The 18,953-nt window shown below is 48.3% G+C and overlaps 1 protein-coding gene across 3 annotated transcripts in view; it reads left to right on the top strand.

Annotated features, from left to right (window-relative positions):
- The window catches only part of VWF (von Willebrand factor), a 184,322-nt gene extending 165,544 nt beyond the window's left edge, over positions 1–18,778 (top strand). For 2 of the 3 annotated variants that reach the window (XM_070269189.1, XM_023642195.2), the window contains 9 exons: positions 2,006–2,116; positions 4,426–4,606; positions 5,347–5,387; positions 5,949–6,065; positions 14,442–14,540; positions 15,215–15,343; positions 15,862–15,901; positions 17,843–17,940; positions 18,451–18,778. In XM_070269189.1, the coding sequence (XP_070125290.1) occupies positions 2,006–2,116; positions 4,426–4,606; positions 5,347–5,387; positions 5,949–6,065; positions 14,442–14,540; positions 15,215–15,343; positions 15,862–15,901; positions 17,843–17,940; positions 18,451–18,639 (1,005 nt within the window). In that variant the 3' untranslated portion in view covers positions 18,640–18,778. 3 annotated transcript variants of the gene reach the window in all.
- The last annotated feature ends 175 nt before the right edge of the window (positions 18,779–18,953 follow it).

Below are 18,953 nucleotides of genomic sequence, written 5' to 3'. Positions count from 1 at the left end.
GCCTTTAGGAACTGTGTTCTGAGGGACTGCATGTAGTGCTTTACATTTTCTTCATCCTCATGCTACTCCTCCAGAAGGAAGATGAGGCAGGGCTGTTCCTCACACCTGTCAGGTAGAGAGCAGAGGATGAGCGCAGGAAGGAAGTTGACCATCGCTCTATGGCTCACTTGAAGCCAGGGGACATGGGAATGTCCTGACTCCTGGCCCACGGCCCATTCTGTTAGGCTAGCACAACTGGTAACACCAGCATTGCAAGGACCAGTTTGATCCAGGAGAGACCCAAGGGACCCAGCGCTCTGTGCCTTCCACCGCCATTTCAGCCATGGCAATGGTGCTTAAAGGGTTGTGCTGCTAAATAAACTAGGAATTTATTTTTTGGTGGCATCTGTTTTCAGATTGGGTGGATATTAGACCCACTTAGTTCCACTCCTAATTGGAAAACCGGTGAAAACAGGATGGAGAAGAGAGTTAGGAGAATGGTCTGAGATGTATATTTTGAACAGATATAAACTAGAGGATTTGGAGGAGTGTGGGAAAAGAAAGAGAGATGAAAATATAGAATGAACCTGGCTGTGCAGCAAGAAGATGGGGATGCTGGACGTGTGGAGGGACTCTTAGAGAGATGGCAGCTGGGGGATTTGGTGGCATGGCTAGGAGTTCCTGAGCACAAGACGTTGGTGGGGTTTTGGGAACAAGGCAATCATAACTTCGACAGTGTGTTTGTCCATGGTGGGGGACAGCAGAAAACATGAACGATGCGCAAATCCAGATCCCTGAGCACTCTCAGAGAGGCACACGAGAGTGACCCTAGATCCCGAAAGGTGTTGGTGACTCTCTTCTGTGCTCCCTTGAGACTTTGTTTCTTTTATGGCACCTTGTATATTCTGCCTTAGAGTGGAGGATGTCTAGAGTGTATCATCTTAACTTGTTGGCTCCTCCAAACCACCTAGTACGTCACAGATGCACAATAAAGGATTAGAATCTCAGCTGATGAAAGACTGGGGACAGCTCACTGGGCACCTCTGTGACGCGAGTCGGGTTGTAAGCAGGTCTCATGGGGATGGTGTGAAGCTGAGCCAAGTCTCCGGAGCGTTTGTCTTCCCCCAGAGAGAGGCACCAGCTAGGCTGACAGCGAGTGTCGTGTGCACCTCGGACTTGGCCGGGCTCGTGGCCGTGCTTGGGGCACAGAGCAGGGTTGGCATCCACGCTCATCCTGAACAGCTACAGTTACTCCTTCTCTCTGAGGGACAGAGCTCCAAGATGAAGCACAGTCCTGGAATTTCTCCCCTGGGCTCCCGGGACAACCATGTTTGCCTATTCATATATGTTGCTTCAGAGTTTTCAGTGGAGGGGTGCAATCCAAGTTCCTAATGCTTTGGCCAGATTGGAGGACCTCCAGGCGGCAAGATGGGCTGGCAGACTTGCAGGACGCTGGTCTTCCTGGCAGGCTTTCTTGGGGAGGTTGGTCTGTGGTGCTCTCTCATCTCACTGTGCCCCATAAACTCCTAGGTAGGTGTCAAGTAACTACCTGGAGAGGCCCAACTCTGCACATTGGTGAGAGGCCTTGGGATCAAGGTGCTCATCTTGTATAGGTAGTTAAGTCTGTTAGAGCAGAGACTAGAGCCCAGGCATCCTGAATGTTCTCCCCAGTCGATGAGATGCCCTTGATTTGGCCGTGCTGAGGATCAGGCCAGCTGGCTTGGCTGCTGCTGGGGGACCTCTGGGCTGTCTTTAATGCTCCTATGGACTGGATGTTGGTCTCACAGTGGGAGCTTTCAGAGGGCAGGGTTGTGCCTCTTCAGCAGGTGTAAGACTAGCTTAGTCACTCGATGGTTGATGCTTCCTGGCCACTTCTCAGCATGATCTTGAGGCTGGTGGATGACCAAGATGAAGATGCATCTCTGCAAGACCCCAGGGCTCAGTATACACGTCGGGTAGATCAGAACACCCGTGCCTTTGCCGCTGGCCTCTCTTTCCTCACTCTCTGTTCTTTGTGTTTGTGCAGGGCTTCACTTATGTGCTCCACGAAGGCGAGTGCTGTGGAAGGTGCCTGCCGTCTGCCTGTGAGGTGGTGACTGGCTCACCGCGGGGGGACTCTCAGTCTTACTGGCAGAATGTAAGTCTGGACCCCAGGTGGGGTAGGAAGGAGGGCAGTGATTACCAGCCTGGGAGTCCATTCTGCGGTCCAGCATTGGCCTCCTCTCATCTGTGCAGTAGAAGCTCATTCCCTGCCCTGTGCTTTCCCCGCAGGGACTTTAATCCGGCTGCTGGTGTTATCCAGGTGTCAGCTGGGAGTACCTTGCCGCTGAGGAACTAGTTAAGACTGCCTCAGACTTCCCGTTTTGTGAATTTGGGGAGAAGCCCAGTTCCCTGCCTAGAAGTTCTGTGCACTCCTGGGGGATTTATGTTCTCCTGTTTACCTGTGAATCTGAGGTCCTGCTGCCTCTCGGGTTGGTGTAGAGCTGGCCTCACCATGCTGCCTGTGCTGTGGGCCCGCCACCCCTCCAGAGCCCATGGGCTGCGAGTACTGTTCTGTGCACATTAACCCAGGCAGGCTCCTCTCAGCTTGTCACTGGTTTCCATTGGAGAAACTTATAACTCAGAGAAGCAAGCTGTGTTTCTGTCCCCAGAGTCCCCGAGGTATTTCTGCAGCTTGGGCTGTAGCATCTCGCCGAGTTGCTAGCCTCGCATTTCCCCACTCTTGTCTTCGCCCGCCTGGACCCCCATGCCAGCCACGTTCCCTCTCCTAAAGCACAGCAGTTTAACTGTCTCCTTGGTGGCCCTCAGGCTCTCGCTTTGGATGCTTATCAAGATTTTTTCTGAAACACAAGGATTCCCTCCTTGGGAATTTCAGTCCAGATGCCAGGATAGTAACAGTTCTTTTACTCTGATCCATAAGGAGGAGTGGGTAGCGCTGAGCCCTGGAAGCCTGGGGAGGCTGGTGCTGGAAGAGTCTGAGGTGCCCCATGGGCCTCCCCTTCCGGATCCTTCCAGTAAGAACACAGTGCACTGTGTTTAGAAGGGAAGGCAAAGTGTTGGCTGTCTTGCCCTGAACCTGTCCATCTCCTACCCAGGCTCATAGCCTTTCTCCTCCTCAGTGATAACAGAGTGACTCGCTGAGTTTTTCCACAGGGGTCCCACCTCCCCTTCTATTCCAGGTTACCTGTGGATTCTTGTGTCCTACATCCTTCCCACCCTTTTAGTTTTTCTGCTCCTCATCCATCCTGAAATAAGGCAGCTTTTGCCCCTGCTCCCCTGGACCAGGGTCCAGCTCAGATCAGAGGGGCGGCTCCATCCTGGGAGGAGCTGATACCTGGTCCCTTTGATGCTCAGTACTCCAGCCACCCTGCCCCACCCCGCCCACCCCCCCCCCCCCCATCTCTCATCTCCATCCAGGGCTCATACAGCCCTGACTCACCTCAGCGTTTACAAAACATAAGAGGGCCTGAGTTTCTCTCCCCCAGTCCAAGTCTGCATCTTACCTACAAGACTTGGGCCCCAGCAATGGCTCTGGCCCTGCTGCTGGGACCACATCAGGGGCCCGTAGGGTGGCCGAGGCTCAGCAGGTAAATAATCAGAACGGGGAGAGGTCTGGAGGTTGGGGTCAGGCCTGCAGTCAGAAGGTTTGGTCAGGGTGAGTCAGAAGTGGGGGTGCAGAGAGTGGCTGCAGGTGTCTGGCATTTTCTGCTCCTCATCTAGAAAGAGAAGAATGTGAGCAGGAGCTGAGAGCAGTAGGGCAGGTCCTGAAGTGGGCGGGCAGCATGCACCTAGTTATGCATCGGGAAGCTGGCCCACACAGGCAGCGCTCACTGGGACACGTTCTCCAGGCACAACCTCCATAGTGACTTTTCTGAACCATGTTCTGGACACTCTCAGTGCTCTTTGCCTGTGGAGCCAACCCTTGAGGTCAGGCCACCCACCTGCAGCCCTGGAGGGGCAGATTGTGGGGCTGTCGGCGTCAGACACCAGCATCCCCTGTCTCCTGCTGTCTCCCCACATGAGTGGGAAGTGGCCCCAGGCTGGGCAGTGGTTGAGTTTTCCTTCCTCCTCTCCCCATGCCAGCCCATGCTGCTGCTTCCTGGTCAGAGGACCTGAGAGTCTCTGAGCTCAGCTCACAGCTGATGCTGAGGATGGAAGGGAGGCCCCCAGGCTTCCCTCAGGTGCTTCCTCGGGTGGCTGAGGACCACGTCTGTAGGAGCACACATAACTCTGAGCTAGGGTCTTGGTCAGGGCGACTGGCCCAGACTCACTGAAGGACCTGGGATGAGCACCATTCACTCCCTCTGTGGGCCTTACCTGTGGGAGGGACTTAGACATTGAGCCCAGGCTCATCTCCAGGGCCCACATTGGCTCCCTGAGAGAGCAGCGCATCCCCCTTGGGACCTCAGGTCCCAGCCCTGCCCAACGCCGGTTTTCTAACCACAGGTGGGCTCTCACTGGGCCTCCCCTGAGAACCCCTGCCTCATCAACGAGTGCGTCCGAGTGAAGGAGGAGGTCTTCGTGCAGCAGAGGAACGTCTCCTGCCCCGAGCTCGACGTCACCACCTGCCCCACGGGCTTCCAGCTGAGCTGCAGGACCTCAGAGTGTTGCCCGAGCTGTCACTGCGGTAAGGCATGCCGTCCCGGCCCCATCTTCAGGCCTCTTTCCCATCTATTACTCATGCTTCTGTGAGGAAGCAGATACGATGCGAGAAATGCAGCGACTTCCTGAAGGTCAGCTCGGTGCTTGGTGATGGTTTTATACCATTGTCTCGTGTGGCCTCACGACAGCCCTGTGAGGCAGGCTCTGTTCGCACCTCCATTGCTCACGTGAGTTAGTGAGGGTGGAACTGAGGCTGACCACAGGCCTCTCTGATTCTAGAGACACCTTCTTGATCAGCGCTGTGTCCCCTCTGCTGGGGGAGGAATTCCAGATTCCCACCCCAACCCCCCCAGCAAACAAATAGACAAGAGCAAACACGCACCACCGCCTGCTCTGGATTCTTTGCATGATTCTATCTTGGGCCTCAACGTTTTTAGAGGAGAATTTCATTCCTTCATGAGCCCAAACATCCTCCCACTCACCCCTTAAGTGTAAATCACTTCAACAAGGGCCAAGCCCTAAAGGCGCACAGGGATCCTGTGGAAGGAAAAGGCAGCCTGCCCTTCCTCAGCAGGCCTGCGGGACGCGAGGCCGCCGTGGGCTCTGGCAGTGGGACCCGCGCGCTGGGGTGGGTGGGGAGAAGCACAGGCAGATGTAGGAGAGGGGCCCAGTGGGGAGGAGACGGCCTTGGAGGGAGGGGCTGCGTGCCGGGTTTTGCTGGCATGTGTTCTGCACGCTGACGACCCCGCCTTCTCTCTCCCCCAGAGCCCGTGCAGGCCTGCATGCTCAACGGCACCATCATTGGGGTGAGCTGCTGCCTTCTTCTCCAGGGCGGGGGGGAGGAGGGGCAGCAGGAATGGGGATGCTGTGGGAAGGGTGGGCAGCTCGTTCCAAAGTGGAAATGAGAGGAGCCAGGGAGACCTACCGCAGCCGCACTTTCCCCTGCCGCCTGGGCTTCCCAGGCATCCCGGAGCCCAGGCCCCCACAGTCTTCCTGACTCTCTAGCGCGGGGCCCTGCTATCTGTCACTCATCTCCCGGCTCCCACCCCAGGCATGTGAGCATTTCTTCTATGTACAGAGAAACGCTCTGCAGTCATGGTGCACATTTCAATCTGCCCCTTCTCCTCCTGCTCCAGCCCCCTCTCTGGCGTGAATGAAGGCCCTCACTCTTCCCATTGCCACACTGGAGGTGGCAGGGCGGGCAGGCAGCAGCCACTGCAGACAGGAGGAGTGGCACGGTGGTGGCTCACGGCTGCCATGGGTGGCCGGGCCCCCACTCGTAAGGCAGACAGCTTCTGGGGCTGAGGCAAGTGGGAAGGTCAGGGGTCGGGGTGCTGGGGGGCTGACACTCGTGCCTCTGGTTCCAGCCCGGCAGGAGCCTCATGATTGACCCATGCACCACTTGCCGCTGCACCGTCCAGGTGGGGGCCATCTCTGGTTTCAAGCTGGAGTGCAGGAAGATCACCTGTGAGGCGTGCCCCGTGGTAAGAGAGGGTCTGTCGGGCACCCAGGGGATGGACTGGTACTTGTGGGACCCAAGCAATAGGACCTCGCTGGGGTCTTTAAATAAAGCTTTCATGATTTTCTGGTTATTGACAATATTTGACAATGGTAATGAACAGACTAAAAGTCACCCACCCAAATTGTGTCTATCAGAAATAATTATAATTTAGTTTTGTAAATTTTAAACCCTTTTTATGGTGTTTTTAAAATAAACATTATTTGCAAGGCTTATGATACCATATTCACAGTTCCATATTCTTTTTTATACAACATTTTAAGAAACATCACTACTATTCTTTGAAAACATTAAAAATTAATTAGTCAAGGGGCTGGCCTGGTGGTGTAGTGGTTAAGTTTGTGTGCTCTGCTTTGGTGGCCCGGGGTTCACAGATTCAGATCCCAGGCGTGGACATACACACCGATCATCAAGCCATGCTGTGGTAGGCGTCCCACGTGTAAAATAGAGGAAGATGGGCACGGATGTTAGCTCAGGGCCGATCTTCCTCAGCAAAAAGAAGAGGATTGGAGGCAGATGTTAGCCCAGGGCTAATCTTCCTCAGGAAAAAAATTATTAGTCAACAGATATTTATGAGACACTTACTATGGGCAAGGTTCTACCCAATATGCCTTGGAATGGATGTGCCTCAACGTGTGCTTTTATTATTGGACATTTAGGTGGTTTAAAATATTTCACTCTGTTTTTGCCAGGTCACGGTGATTATGTTTGTTCTGAATACCTTCTGGGGCTGGATTCCGAGAAGCGGAATCAGTCTTTCTAGTTTGGTAGAGAAAACCTGGCATGTCGCTGTTTTAAGTGTGGCTCTTAGCCCACTCGCAGAGCTGGACCTAAGGCTGAGGGGACACCTCAGGCGGCCGCCTGTGCCTGGCTCCTGCTGTGTTAGGGAACGGAGTTGGTTGGACGAGGCTCTTGTGGGCAAGATGCATGGAGTGTAGCAGGAGCTCTTTCAGATGGCCCCGTCGGAGGCTCCTCCCCTCCTCTCTGGGAGGTGGCAGGGAGGCTGGGCTGGAGCCTGGGGCAGAGTCCTTGGGGGGCCGAGGGTGAGGGGTCAAAAGGAGGGGGTGGGGACAGGGACGAGGAACACTCGCTCAGGGGCTTTCTGTGCCTTTGAAGATAAGGGAGTGTTCTGCACTTGTGTTCTTCCTGGCACTGGGCACACTGTCACACTAAGTAGGGGCTTAATAAAATGTGTGTGGAGTGAGTGGGTCTATAGGGGACAGCTCTTGCTGACAGAATGGTCCAAAGAGAACATTCCTGCCTCAATTAGAAAGAAGCCCACTAAGTACGTGTTTTTGGTTTTTTTTGGTTAAATACCAGTTGATGTTTTAGGGTTTTAGGTGCATGTGTGTGTGCGTGTAACAACTCCCCTTGAGTGCATCTGGGCACGCATAGGGGATGAAATAATGCTGTCTGGAGTCTGTGGCATCCCTTTTACCCTGGAGGTCGGTTGAACCAGGATCACCGCAGGGAGGTCCACACCAACCTGTCCTGCAGCAGAGCTTGGGGGGGGGGGGGGGGGGGAGGGGGGGGGGAGGCGGTCTGCAGACTCTACCAGCACCCTCTGGTGGTCAGAGGCAGCATGGTGACCTGCTCTGGTTCCATGGAAATCCAGCTTTAGGATCCATCTAGATGTAGGTTTCTAAATATTTTAAAATACATGGCCCCTTTTGGTTTGTGTACTCTTTCTTCTTTCCTCTAAAATTCTCATATCTCCCCAGGGCAGTGTACCCACTCCTTCTTCTTGAGAACCTCTAGATTAGCCCTCCTTCTATGTATCTCTCAACTTTTGCTGAAAACTGCCTCAATTGCCCCCATTCTAGCTCAGCATCCTTAACTGGTCTTGACATGCTCCTCTGCCGTGAAGGGCCTCAGTGAGGGCTCCTGCAGGTGGGAGCTTCAGTGAATTCAGCTTAGGTAGGTCTGCTTGAGCTGCCTACATCAGACTGGAGTGTTAGCATCACTGGAGATGTGAGTCCTTCATTTGCTGCCAGGGGAGACGATGCTTATACCTAAGAGGAGACCAGCAGAAAGTGGTTTGTGCTGGTGGGTGGTCAGGATGACACATGAACTCTCAAGGAAAGCAGGAGGAAGAGCGGTCACCCTGACATGGAACATTGAGAAAGCATCACGGAGGGCATGACACCAGCTGACCTTGAGCAGTGGGTTGAATGTAGAGTAGAAGACCTTCCAGGAAGGGGAATGGGGCACAGACTGGCAGAAAGAAGCAAGAGGTAGAAAAAAGGAGAGCAGCAGGGGAGAGAAGACCGAAGGGCCCTGAGCAGCCGAAGCAATTTATGAAAGGGGGCCATGAGACCTGTGCGAGGCAGAATATTCAGGGCATAACCGGTCGGGGGAGCAGGACAAATTGTCTGCTCAGACCTAAACAAGTGAACCCTGGCTGGCTGGGAACTTGGCTGGCAGGTGGAGGAAGTGGTTGCTCTTGACTGGCTGTTCCAGCCAAAGCCCATTCGGCTCTGCCCTTCTCCGTGTGTATGTACGGCGACATGGAATACAAACTGCTGTCAGCAGTGGCCGGGAAGCCCAGCAGGGCTCCAGCAAAGCCTGTCACCTGGTGCAGCTGCACTGTCACCTTCCAGGGCAGCGGACATGCCAGAGGGTCTGTGTTCTTTGTTTGCTCCTGTGAGTGGGTTCTGCCTGCTCCCTCTCGTTCTCCCGTCGTCCCTCCTTCCCAACTCCGCACCACACCTCCCAAGTCATTGCCCTCTCCTATTACCCTCCTCCCCTCTTCCTCTTCTTCCTCTTCTTTCTCCTCCCACGACCCCCTCTCTCTTTTCCTATTCTTGCTCTCTGCCTCTCTGGAGGGTGGATTTTGCCTCTACCGCCCCTGTCCCTTCCTTTGCAACCCCCTCCTCCATTTGTCCCCCACCCCCTCATTTTTCCTGTAAAGGTTTCGTGCATTTTTCTCTCCTGGGCCTGCTGAGTGGAGGGAGGGTATTTCCTGGTCTCTTCTCCTGACACTCACTAAAAAATCCCCAAATCCAAGCTCCCGTGAAATCTTGCCTGATTTCAGCCCTATTTGATTTCCTTCTGGCTGTGGCCACTCGTATTCACTCTTTTCTTCCTCTGCCGTTTACCTCGGTCCTATACTTTCCGGGAATTGTGCATTTTTGAAAACACAGTTAAAGCTCACGGGTGAAACACTGCCAGTGGTATCTTTCCCAGGGGCATGTGTGGCCTGGGCCCAGTTTTTGTCTGAGCTCTGTACTCACTTGCTTTCTTTACTGCGTGCACCCTGAAGACAAGTTCAGAAGGTTGACTTAGGAGTAGCAAATTGTTCAAATTCGTCTCTAAGCAAGCTTACTGCCTCCGAACCTTGCCTGCTGGTGGGGGGCGTTCAGCCCATGTGACGCAGTGAACAAGGGAGCCATGTGGAGAGGACCAAGTCTTCTGCCCGGGGCTCCCAGCTGACCTGGGAGAGTCATAGAACTCTCAAGACCCCAGTGAAGGAGTCTCTAAGTGGTTATTATTAAATGTGGCAAAATTAGAAAAAGAATGACAGCATAGTAGGTTTCCCACATAACTAAATTTATTCTTTAAAAAATTTTTGAGATTCTTGTCTTCCTCTTGTTTTTGGAGTGTTGGGGAGAGTTAAAAGAGCTGTAATTTTACTGCAATGATGAGACAGCTGATAGCTTTTTGGTTTTTTATTTTATTAACTTTGTTTAAAATACTGTTACTTTGCAAAATAAAAAGTTGATTACCCTATGTCAGCTCCCAGATTTGGGGGCATTTTTGCAAGACAGTGGAATCCTGCTGTCTGGAAGCTGCTGTTTTTCCAATGTGGATGTAAATGAAGGACTCTCACTTTAAGCCACTGTCAAGGGGTTCCTAGCTGCACCCTCTCCTCTGTGAACGGAGGACTGGCTGGTACGCGCCAGGTGCTGGGGATAGGGTGATGAGCAGCATAGATGGAGTTGGAATTTATCTGCCTCTCGGGGAGAACAAAACACATAAACAGACAAATGAAAAATTCAAGTTGTGTTAAGTGTTATGGAGAGAGAGAGAGTGTTGTGTGTGTGTGTTGTGTCTTGGAAGACCTCTCTGAGGAATGATATTTAAAATGATTACTAAAGGACAAGAAAGAGCTGTTTGTAGAGAGCATGGGGAAGAGCATTCGAGGCAGAGGTAACAGCTCATGCAAAGGCTCTCAGGTGAGGAGGTTGACATGTTTATGGTCCTAGAAGATGCACGGGGGTGGATGGTCGAGAGCAAGGGGATAACGGTATAAGATAAGGTCAGAAAATTAGGAAAGAGCCATGTCGGGCCTTATAGGACATACTAAGGAGATTGGATTTTATTTTAAATGCATGGGAAGCCATAGAAGGTCTTATTTTTTAAATTTTTGTAAAATTTGTTTTTTTAAATGAGGTATAGTTTACCTGCAATAAAATGCATGGATATTAAATATATAGTTTGATGAGGTTTAATAAATGTATAAACCCGTGTAACCACTAAAATAGTAACATAAAGAAATACAGCTAAAAGGCCAATAGAGGAGATAAAATACTAGAAAAACAAAAATTTGATTAAAACGTCAGCCCCAGTGGCCTAGTGGTTAAGTTTGGCTGGCATGCTGTTTCAGTGACCTGCGTTCAGTTCCTGGGCACGGACCTATACCACTTGTCTGTCAGTGGCCGTACTATGGCGGTGGCTCACATACAAAAAAGAGGAAGATTGGCAGTGGATGTTAGCTCAGGGCAAAACTTCCTCAGCAAAAAACAACAACAACAAAAAACCAAAACAAACTTGATTAAACCAAAAGAATACAGAAAAGAATTAACAATAGAACAAATAGCAGAGAAGACAACAAATAAAATGAACAGCAAAATGATAGGTTTAAACCTAACCATATTGATAATTACATTAAATATAAATGTGCATAACAAAATCCCAATTAAAAATGGAAATTGCCAACTAGTTTGCTGTTTACAAGAGACGCTCTTTCAATTTGAAGAGACAGACAGGTTGAAAATAAAAGGATGGAAAAAGATATACCAGGCAAATACTAAAAATAAGAAAGCCGAGATAGGTATATTAATACGAAACAGAATAGACTTTAAGATGAGGACTCTTACTAAAAATACAGAAGGTTGTTTCATAATGATAAAAGTGTAGGTCCTTCGTGAGAATCCTAAATGTGTATGCACCCAATAGCAGAGTTTCTAGTACATGAAGCAAAAATCGACAGAACTAGAGGGAGAGATAGGCTTATCCATATATTTATTTGGTAATTTTAATGTTTTTCTCTCAGTAATTGATAAAATAAGTAGAGAGAAAGGTCAGAGAAGATTTGAAAAATTATACCAACCAACTTGACCTAATTGAGAATAATATACTACTACACTCCAAAGCTGCAGACACACATTCTTCTCAAGTACACATGGAATTTTCACCTATCTTGACCCAAATCTGAGCCATAAAAAAAGTCAATAAATGTCAAGACTTTGAAATCATATAGAGTGTATTCTACGACCACAATTAAATTAGATTGAAATTAGTAACAATAAGGTATTTAGAAACACTTCCCTCCCCAAATTTGGAAATTAAATAAAGTACTTTTAAATAATCCATGAGTCAAAGAAGAAATCACGAGTGAAAATAGACAATATTTTGATCTAGAGATAATGATAGTTATTCTAGAGATTATGATAGGCATGCTGGACTTATCGTAGTCTACCTTGATTGAATAATATCCCACTGCACGCATAATGTGCTCTTTCTCCTATACTTTGTGCTTTTGTTGTCACACGGTTTACTTCTACATGAGATAAATTCACAAGCCATTGCTATTATTTTTTCTTTGACCAGTAAATTTTCTTTCATAGAATTTAAGAAAAGAACTAAAAATGGTATTTCATATTTATCTACATATTTATAATTTCCAGTGCTCTTCCTTCCTGTATATCTGAATTTCCACGTTATATCATTTCTCTCCAACTTAAAGAACTTCTTTTAGCACTTCTTTTAGTGTGGGTCAAATGGCATTATATTTCTCAGATTTCATTTAGCCGGAAATATCTTTATTTTGCCTTTATTTACTGAATATAGAATTTTAGGTGGAAGGGTTTTTTTTTTTTTTTTTTTTTTTACCACCTTAAATATGTTATTCCATTGTCTTCTGGCTTGCATTGTTTCTGATGACAAGTTAGCTGCCATTTTTATTGTTGTTTGTATCCACCCCTCACACTCCCTCCAATTTGATGCTTTTAACAGTTTATCTTTGGTTTTCATAAGTTTTAGTTTTCTTTACACTTTTCCTACTTTGAATTCGTGGAACTTCCTGGGCCTGAGAGTTGATTTTCTGATCAAATTGGGAAAAATTTCAGCTATTTCTTTAATTTTTTTTCTGCCCCATTTTCTCTCTCCTGTCTTTCTTTCTGCAACTCTAATTACATGTATATCAGACCACTTGATACTGTTCTTTTGGTCACTGGGGCTCTGAATATTTTTTCCAATCTTTTTTCCTCCCTGTGCTTCAGTTTGGACAGTTTCTATCGATCAGTCTTAAAATCACCAATCCTTTTTTCTCTGTAGTTAATCTAATCCATTGAGTTTTTGATTTAGGGTACCATGTTTCTAGTTCCAGAATTTCCATTTGATTTTTTTTTTTTAAGTTTCCAAGTTGCTCCTGAACTTCCCCATCTCTTTTCCCATTATATCTATCTTTTCCTCTAAACTCTGTAACATATTTATCATAATTATTTAAAAATTCCTGCCTGCTAATTGCAATATCAGGGTTATTTGTGTGTCTATTTCTATTGAGTGATTTTTCTCTTGACTGAAGATCAAAATTTTCCATTCCTTTGAATGAAGATTTTTACTGTGTATTAGACACTGGTGGAAGATGTGTTGAAGAGTCTCAGTTCTGCTGTTTCCTCTGATGAACATTAAGTTTGCTTCTAGCAGGTGATTAGATTAGTGCTGGTTCATCTTGAACTAAAGAAGGCTAGATTTTAAACTACCTTAGGGAGGGTCTATTTCAATATTTCTCTTAGTCCAGGGGTGAATATTTTAGTCCTAAGACATAGTCTTTACTCCAAAGGCTTGATCCTTCTGAAATTTCAATGGAAACCTGAGGTGTTTATCTAGCCTCTTCTGCTTGGTGGGATTCACACTCCAAACTCTGGCTCCCCCGTGGTGTGTGGCAGCTGAAATTTCTGCCCAGCTCTTTCAGCTGTCCAACTATTTTGTCCTTGGGTTCCTCGTAGGCTCTTCTGAGCATATATAATACAGGGACCAACCAAGGATTTGAAGGGAATTTATATGCAGATTTGGGGGCTTTCCCTTCCTGACTTCCTCTTTTCTGAGGTTTCTCCCTTTAGTTTCCAGCTATTTCAGCAGTTTCAAGCTCTGTCCTCTGACTCCTCAGGCAAATACAACTATAATTTCCTGGTCAAGTTCCAGCTGTCCAGTGCTGTACAGATTGCTCTCACTGGAAAAGCCATTTAAGCATAATTCTTGTCCATTATGCTTTCCTCTTTCAAGAATCAAATAACGTATTGTTTATCTCTGATTTTTGCCATCTGATACCTTTAAACAATTGTTTTAAATATTTTTTCAGGAATTTATAATTGTTATCTGCAGAGGGTCAGTCCAATATAAGCTACTCTGACATTGCTAGAAGCTGAACTCCACTGATGGTTTTTAAGCAGGACAGTGACATGACTAGATTTATATTTTAAGAAGGTCATTCTAGCAGCTGTGTGGAGACCTACAGTACAGGGACAAGAATGGAGGTAGGAAGACAAATTAAGACTATTACCAGAGTCCAGTGGTAGACGATGATTGCTGGGACTAGGTGATGACAGATGACACTGGTCATGACAAGCAGTGGATGAATTTGAATGCATTTTTGGCGAGATTTGGTGATGAGTGGCAGGATGAGAAAAAGAGAAGTCAAGGATGACTCCCAGATTTCTGGTTTGAGCAACTGAGTAATGAAACCATTTACCAAGATAGGTAAGACAGGAGAAGGATGAGATTTGGGACGAAAATCAAGTTGCATTCTGTATCTGTCTTGAGATGACAATAAGATACACAATTGTCAAGTAAACAATTTATAAACCTGGAGCTCAGGAGAGAGGTCTAATTTAATAGGTCTGGCTGCTAGAACTTGAGTAAGACATGCATATGTAGGGACAAGGAATGCTCTCTAGGGGATTTAGAACTGACAAAGGTTGGTTAAGAGTTGGATGTTGACTTTCTGAACTCTAGGTGAAACTGCTGAATAGGAGAGATAAGAAGCTGGAAAAAAAGCCTATTTACAATTGGGATGTTTGGGGAGGTTAACTAAGGCTGCTTTTTCTCCTGGATACAGGGATACGAGGAAGAGAAGATTCAAGGTGAATGCTGTGGGAGATGTCTGCCTACAGCTTGCACCATTCAGCTAAGAGGAGGACAGACCATGACACTGAAGGTGGGAGCAAGTTGAACTTAGGAGTTCCCTCATATCACCATCTGGTTTCCTATTTTGGGATCTGTTCATCAAGAGAGAGGGACTAAGGTTGGGTCAATATTGGCTTCTTTTCCCATCTATTTCTGATTTTATAAAGAAGATGGATAATCTATAGAAGGTACAGAATTTTCTCTTTGATTTAGTTACTTTGTCACTTTTCTTGACAAGAGTGTAGTTGGTGGTGTATGGCCCCATGATTTGGAGTTGGTTGATCTTTAAGGTTTTCCCCAGCCTCGATTGTCTATGAGACTGGACAGGCAATCAGGGCGAAACAAAGTCTGACCTATGAAAGCCAGAATTAGCTGGTAGGGCTGGGCGGTGATACCCTAGTTCACCTCTAGTTCAGTTATTGATTAACCAGTTTACCCTCTTTCTATCTTAATTCTTTAAGCTTTTAAGCTTTCAGGAGAGTTTGGGGACTCTTTACATTTATGCAGCCCTATTCACAGTAAATAAGTCGTAAAACTGGGACTCCACCTCTATTCTGGGTTCTGGGTATGGAGACTTCATACTGTCTCATTCTTGTCCCATAGTCCTCCAAATTGTTTCAACGACTCCCAGGAGTCAAGGTCACAGTTTGAAGCGGCTTTGTAACCCAAACACTGTCTCTACCTACTTCCCCTATTTCTTTTCAGCGTGATGAGATGCTCCAGGATGGCTGTGATAGTCACTTCTGCAAGGTCAGTGAGAGAGGAGAGTACATCTGGGAGAAGAGGATCATGAGCTGCCCGCCCTTCGATGAACACAAATGCCTGGCCGAGGGAGTGAGTAGTTGGAGCTCAGGTCCTGCTTTCCACTTGACTGTCTCCATCTTTGACTGTAAGAACAGAGTCCTGAACAGCATGCAGGCCAGCTCTGACATGATTTCCTAGTGTCCAAGGGAGGTCCCTGACCTGGTTTAAGAATCCACGAAATTACAAAATCAAAGCCCAATGGAGAGACAGACTCTCTGCACTATATGATGCTTTAAAAAATACCTTTCCTTTGGGGGAGACTGAATCTGTGACCCTTGAATGGGAAGGTGAGAGATCAAACTGAATTCCAGTCTCCCGTGGGAATGCTGACCCTGATGACTCAGTTGGAGGAGAATTCAGGGTAATCAAAGTTGTGTCAGCCTGGTCAGGTAGAGTGGTCATTCTGCTCACATTTGTGATGGGAAAACACAGGTTACGTCTGGGAACTTAGGCTCAGGGCTTAAGTCCAGAGCCAAGAATCAGCCTGAAGAGGGACTTGTAATCTGACCACTATTTGTGCCTAATGTGGGACTTTGCTGTTTTTTTAGGGGAAAATCATGAGCGTCCCAGGAACCTGCTGTCACACGTGTAAGTACATTACCCATAGCTTGTCCCTTGAAACCCATGAGACCAGGTCCAGGGACTGGTCTGTGGAGTAAGCTTTATTCTAGAAAGATACTTCTTGATCACTGGCCAGTCATTATGTTCAGTTCTGCAGGGAAGTGCCGCCCCTCCCTGAGTGGCGTTAGGCTGCTGCTTGCTCCAGTCCCCTTTCAATGCCTGTCATACAGTCTCTCTTCTCTTTCCTCCAAACTCCTTATTGTCTCTAGCCTCTTATCTGCCTTTGCCCTCATAGAGTCTTGGGTTGTCCATAGTCCTATCATGAGAGAATCTCTTCTCTCTCTAACCAGAGCTCCTTGAAGACAGGCACCCTTGGTCCCTGATCGTGACAGAGCAGACACTCAATACACATCTATTCCCTGAGTGTCATACAGTTATGTTGAAGAGACGGGGAGCCACCAGTTGGCCAACGTTAGCCCCCCACTGTGAGCTGTGGGGGCTGCAGGGAACACAGAGTCCTCTCGAGGATTCATAAGGCGGGTCTCAGTGCATTAACCTCCTCTCTTCACTCTCAGCTCCTCTTGACCTTGTAGTGATGCTACACTGTTTGGTCTTAATAGCTCATAGCAGGAGCTTTGGAGACGGGCTCAAGACGTCTGCACATTAGACGGCATTCTTAGCACACATTCTTGTGTTCGTGAGCACAAGTAACTTTCAGAATCCCAGTGTTAACGCTGTATTCTCAGAATATAGAGTTACTTTCCTGGACTAATATTTGTTTTTAGTTTAGTTTTTCTTTTGGTTTTGGGTTCATGGGCTCATGTTCATTTTTGGGTAGAGAAAGGATGAGTGAACACATGAATTACCTCCAGTGTTCCATCATTCCTTCTTTTCTTGATGGCTTACTCTGACACTCCCTGTACTTGCTGTGACCAAGCTGCAGCCTGAGGAAAGGCACTCTGAAAGCATCTCTTTCTGTGATTCCTGTATGAATGGGTTAAGAACGTGGAGTCAGGAAACCGTCAGAGAAGATGAATTCTCTCTAGGCGCGCTGCACATGGAGTTTGGTTAGGAGACTGTTACCTGCAAAACTAGCAACAAGGGCCCTTTGTTGGTCAGCTCATTCAGGAGGCTGCGACTCCTCATAGGGAAAGTAAGCCAGGCTCAGAGATTTAAATCTACAGCGAAAGAAGAGAGTATGTTGGCCTAAATGTGTTTTCCTTATTCATCCTCTTATGGAGTTGGGAGGCTCTCACTTTAAACTGGAATTATTTGGAAGCTGGGAAGCAGGCTAATGTGTAGTTAGGGGTGATTTAGACTTGGAGGCATCCAAGAATGGAAAGCTCCCAGGGTTTGGATAAGGAATGGTGAGCTGGCATTAAATCTGAGTTCTCTGGTGGCCAAGTAGAGGTTCAGATCTGAATGCCACTAGCCCTGTATGTGAAGAAACCCATGCCGGTTACCTGGAGACAGCTATACCTGAAGGGAAACTCCACAGGGGGCCCCACAGAGGCAGTGAGGGCCCTCACATGGCCAGGACCTTTGCCTTTCCTTGACCCAAAGGCAGGGATGGATAGCTATCATATTTATTGGCTACTTCATCGCCCATTAGCTTCTGGATATGTTATAAGCATGAAGGATGGCTCCAGTCATTACGGTTTTGAGAGTCTACAATTATATAAAAGCAAGTCTCATCCATCTCCATCCTCAAAGCACAGTGACTCTAGGCTCCTCTTGCAATTAAAGCTGTCCCATTAAGTGAGTTAAACCCAGCAACAACTATATCTCTGAATATGAGGGGCAGGGAGCAGCTGAGGTGAACCAGAACAACTGAATTCCCTCCCTGCTGCTGGGTCTGGTGATTTGGTTAGTAAATTGACCTATTTCCAGCCCAGTGAGGGAACTGGGTGGAGAATGTTCTACAGAACCCAGCCAGGCCCCAGGTCTCTCCTCTCCCCTGTCCTGTAGGTGAGGCGCCCGAATGCAGGGACATCACTGCCACGCTGCAGTATGTCAAAGTGGGAGACTGCCAGTCCGAAGAGGAAGTGGACATTCATTACTGCCAGGTGAGGGGCCCCCGACTTCACTGAGGCCCGGGTGGGGAGGGCTGAGTCTCCTTGTTTAGAGATATCTCTTTAGTTATATTTTAGAAGGATCTGGAAAAGTCACAGAGAGGAGAAGTGAAAGGAACTGGAAGCAATTTTTTTTAAAGCAATTGTGTTATTGAAGTAACTGGGAAATTTTGACCCCAGAAGAAAAAAACACTGAGGAAAGACTTAACAAGTCCCGTAAGAGAATGGAGAGTGATTTCTGGAAGATGGGGGCTACATTTCCTGAAGGAGAATCAAACAGGCATGGAGCTGCAGTGAGGGGGTGTGGGTGTGACGGTGCCATCGGATGGAGGCGCTCCCTGAGGTCTCCCCTTACAGATTGCCCAGCTGTCCTGGGTTTCTCTGGGTGAGGCGAGGGCTCCCTTGCTTGGAGGAGGGCAGGTGGCGGAAGCAGGCTGCCTGAGTTCTCTGCACCCCAGGATTCTCCACCATCGCCATGCCTCTCCTCTCTCTGCTCCGTTGCAGGGTAAATGTGCCAGCAAAGCCGTGTACTCCATCGACACGGAGGATGTGGAGGAGCAGTGCTCCTGCTGCTCGCCGACGCGGAAGCAGCCCATGCATGTGCCCCTGCGCTGCACCAATGGCTCCGTCATTTACCATGAGGTCCTCAACGCCATGCAGTGCACGTGCAACCCCAGGAAGTGCAGCACATGAGGCCACTGCCACTGCTGCTGTGGACGCCTGCTGTCACCCGCCTGCGGCCTGATGGCCAGGGTGCTGCCTGGTCCTCTGCATGCTCTGCTCTTGTGCCCCCCTGGGCCCATAATAAAGGTCAATCTCTCATCTTGCAAAAGACTGATGGTTCACTGCGTCCTCCACGCTTAGACAACAATTGTAGGCTGGGCTTGGGTTCTGAGACTGTTCTGAGAGAGAGAGCACAGGCCCCATGTGCAAACACTCCAGCCCCAGTGTCTGCGGGAGGTGCTGACACCTCTGGGAAAAAGTGATGTCTTTGCCTCCCCAGGGTG

The sequence above is a fragment of the Equus caballus genome, chromosome 6 (genome assembly GCF_041296265.1).
Source record: "Equus caballus isolate H_3958 breed thoroughbred chromosome 6, TB-T2T, whole genome shotgun sequence".
Lineage (NCBI taxonomy): Eukaryota > Metazoa > Chordata > Mammalia > Perissodactyla > Equidae > Equus > Equus caballus.
Note: the sequence above shows the minus strand (reverse complement) of the source record. Positions and strands in the feature narration are given on the sequence as shown.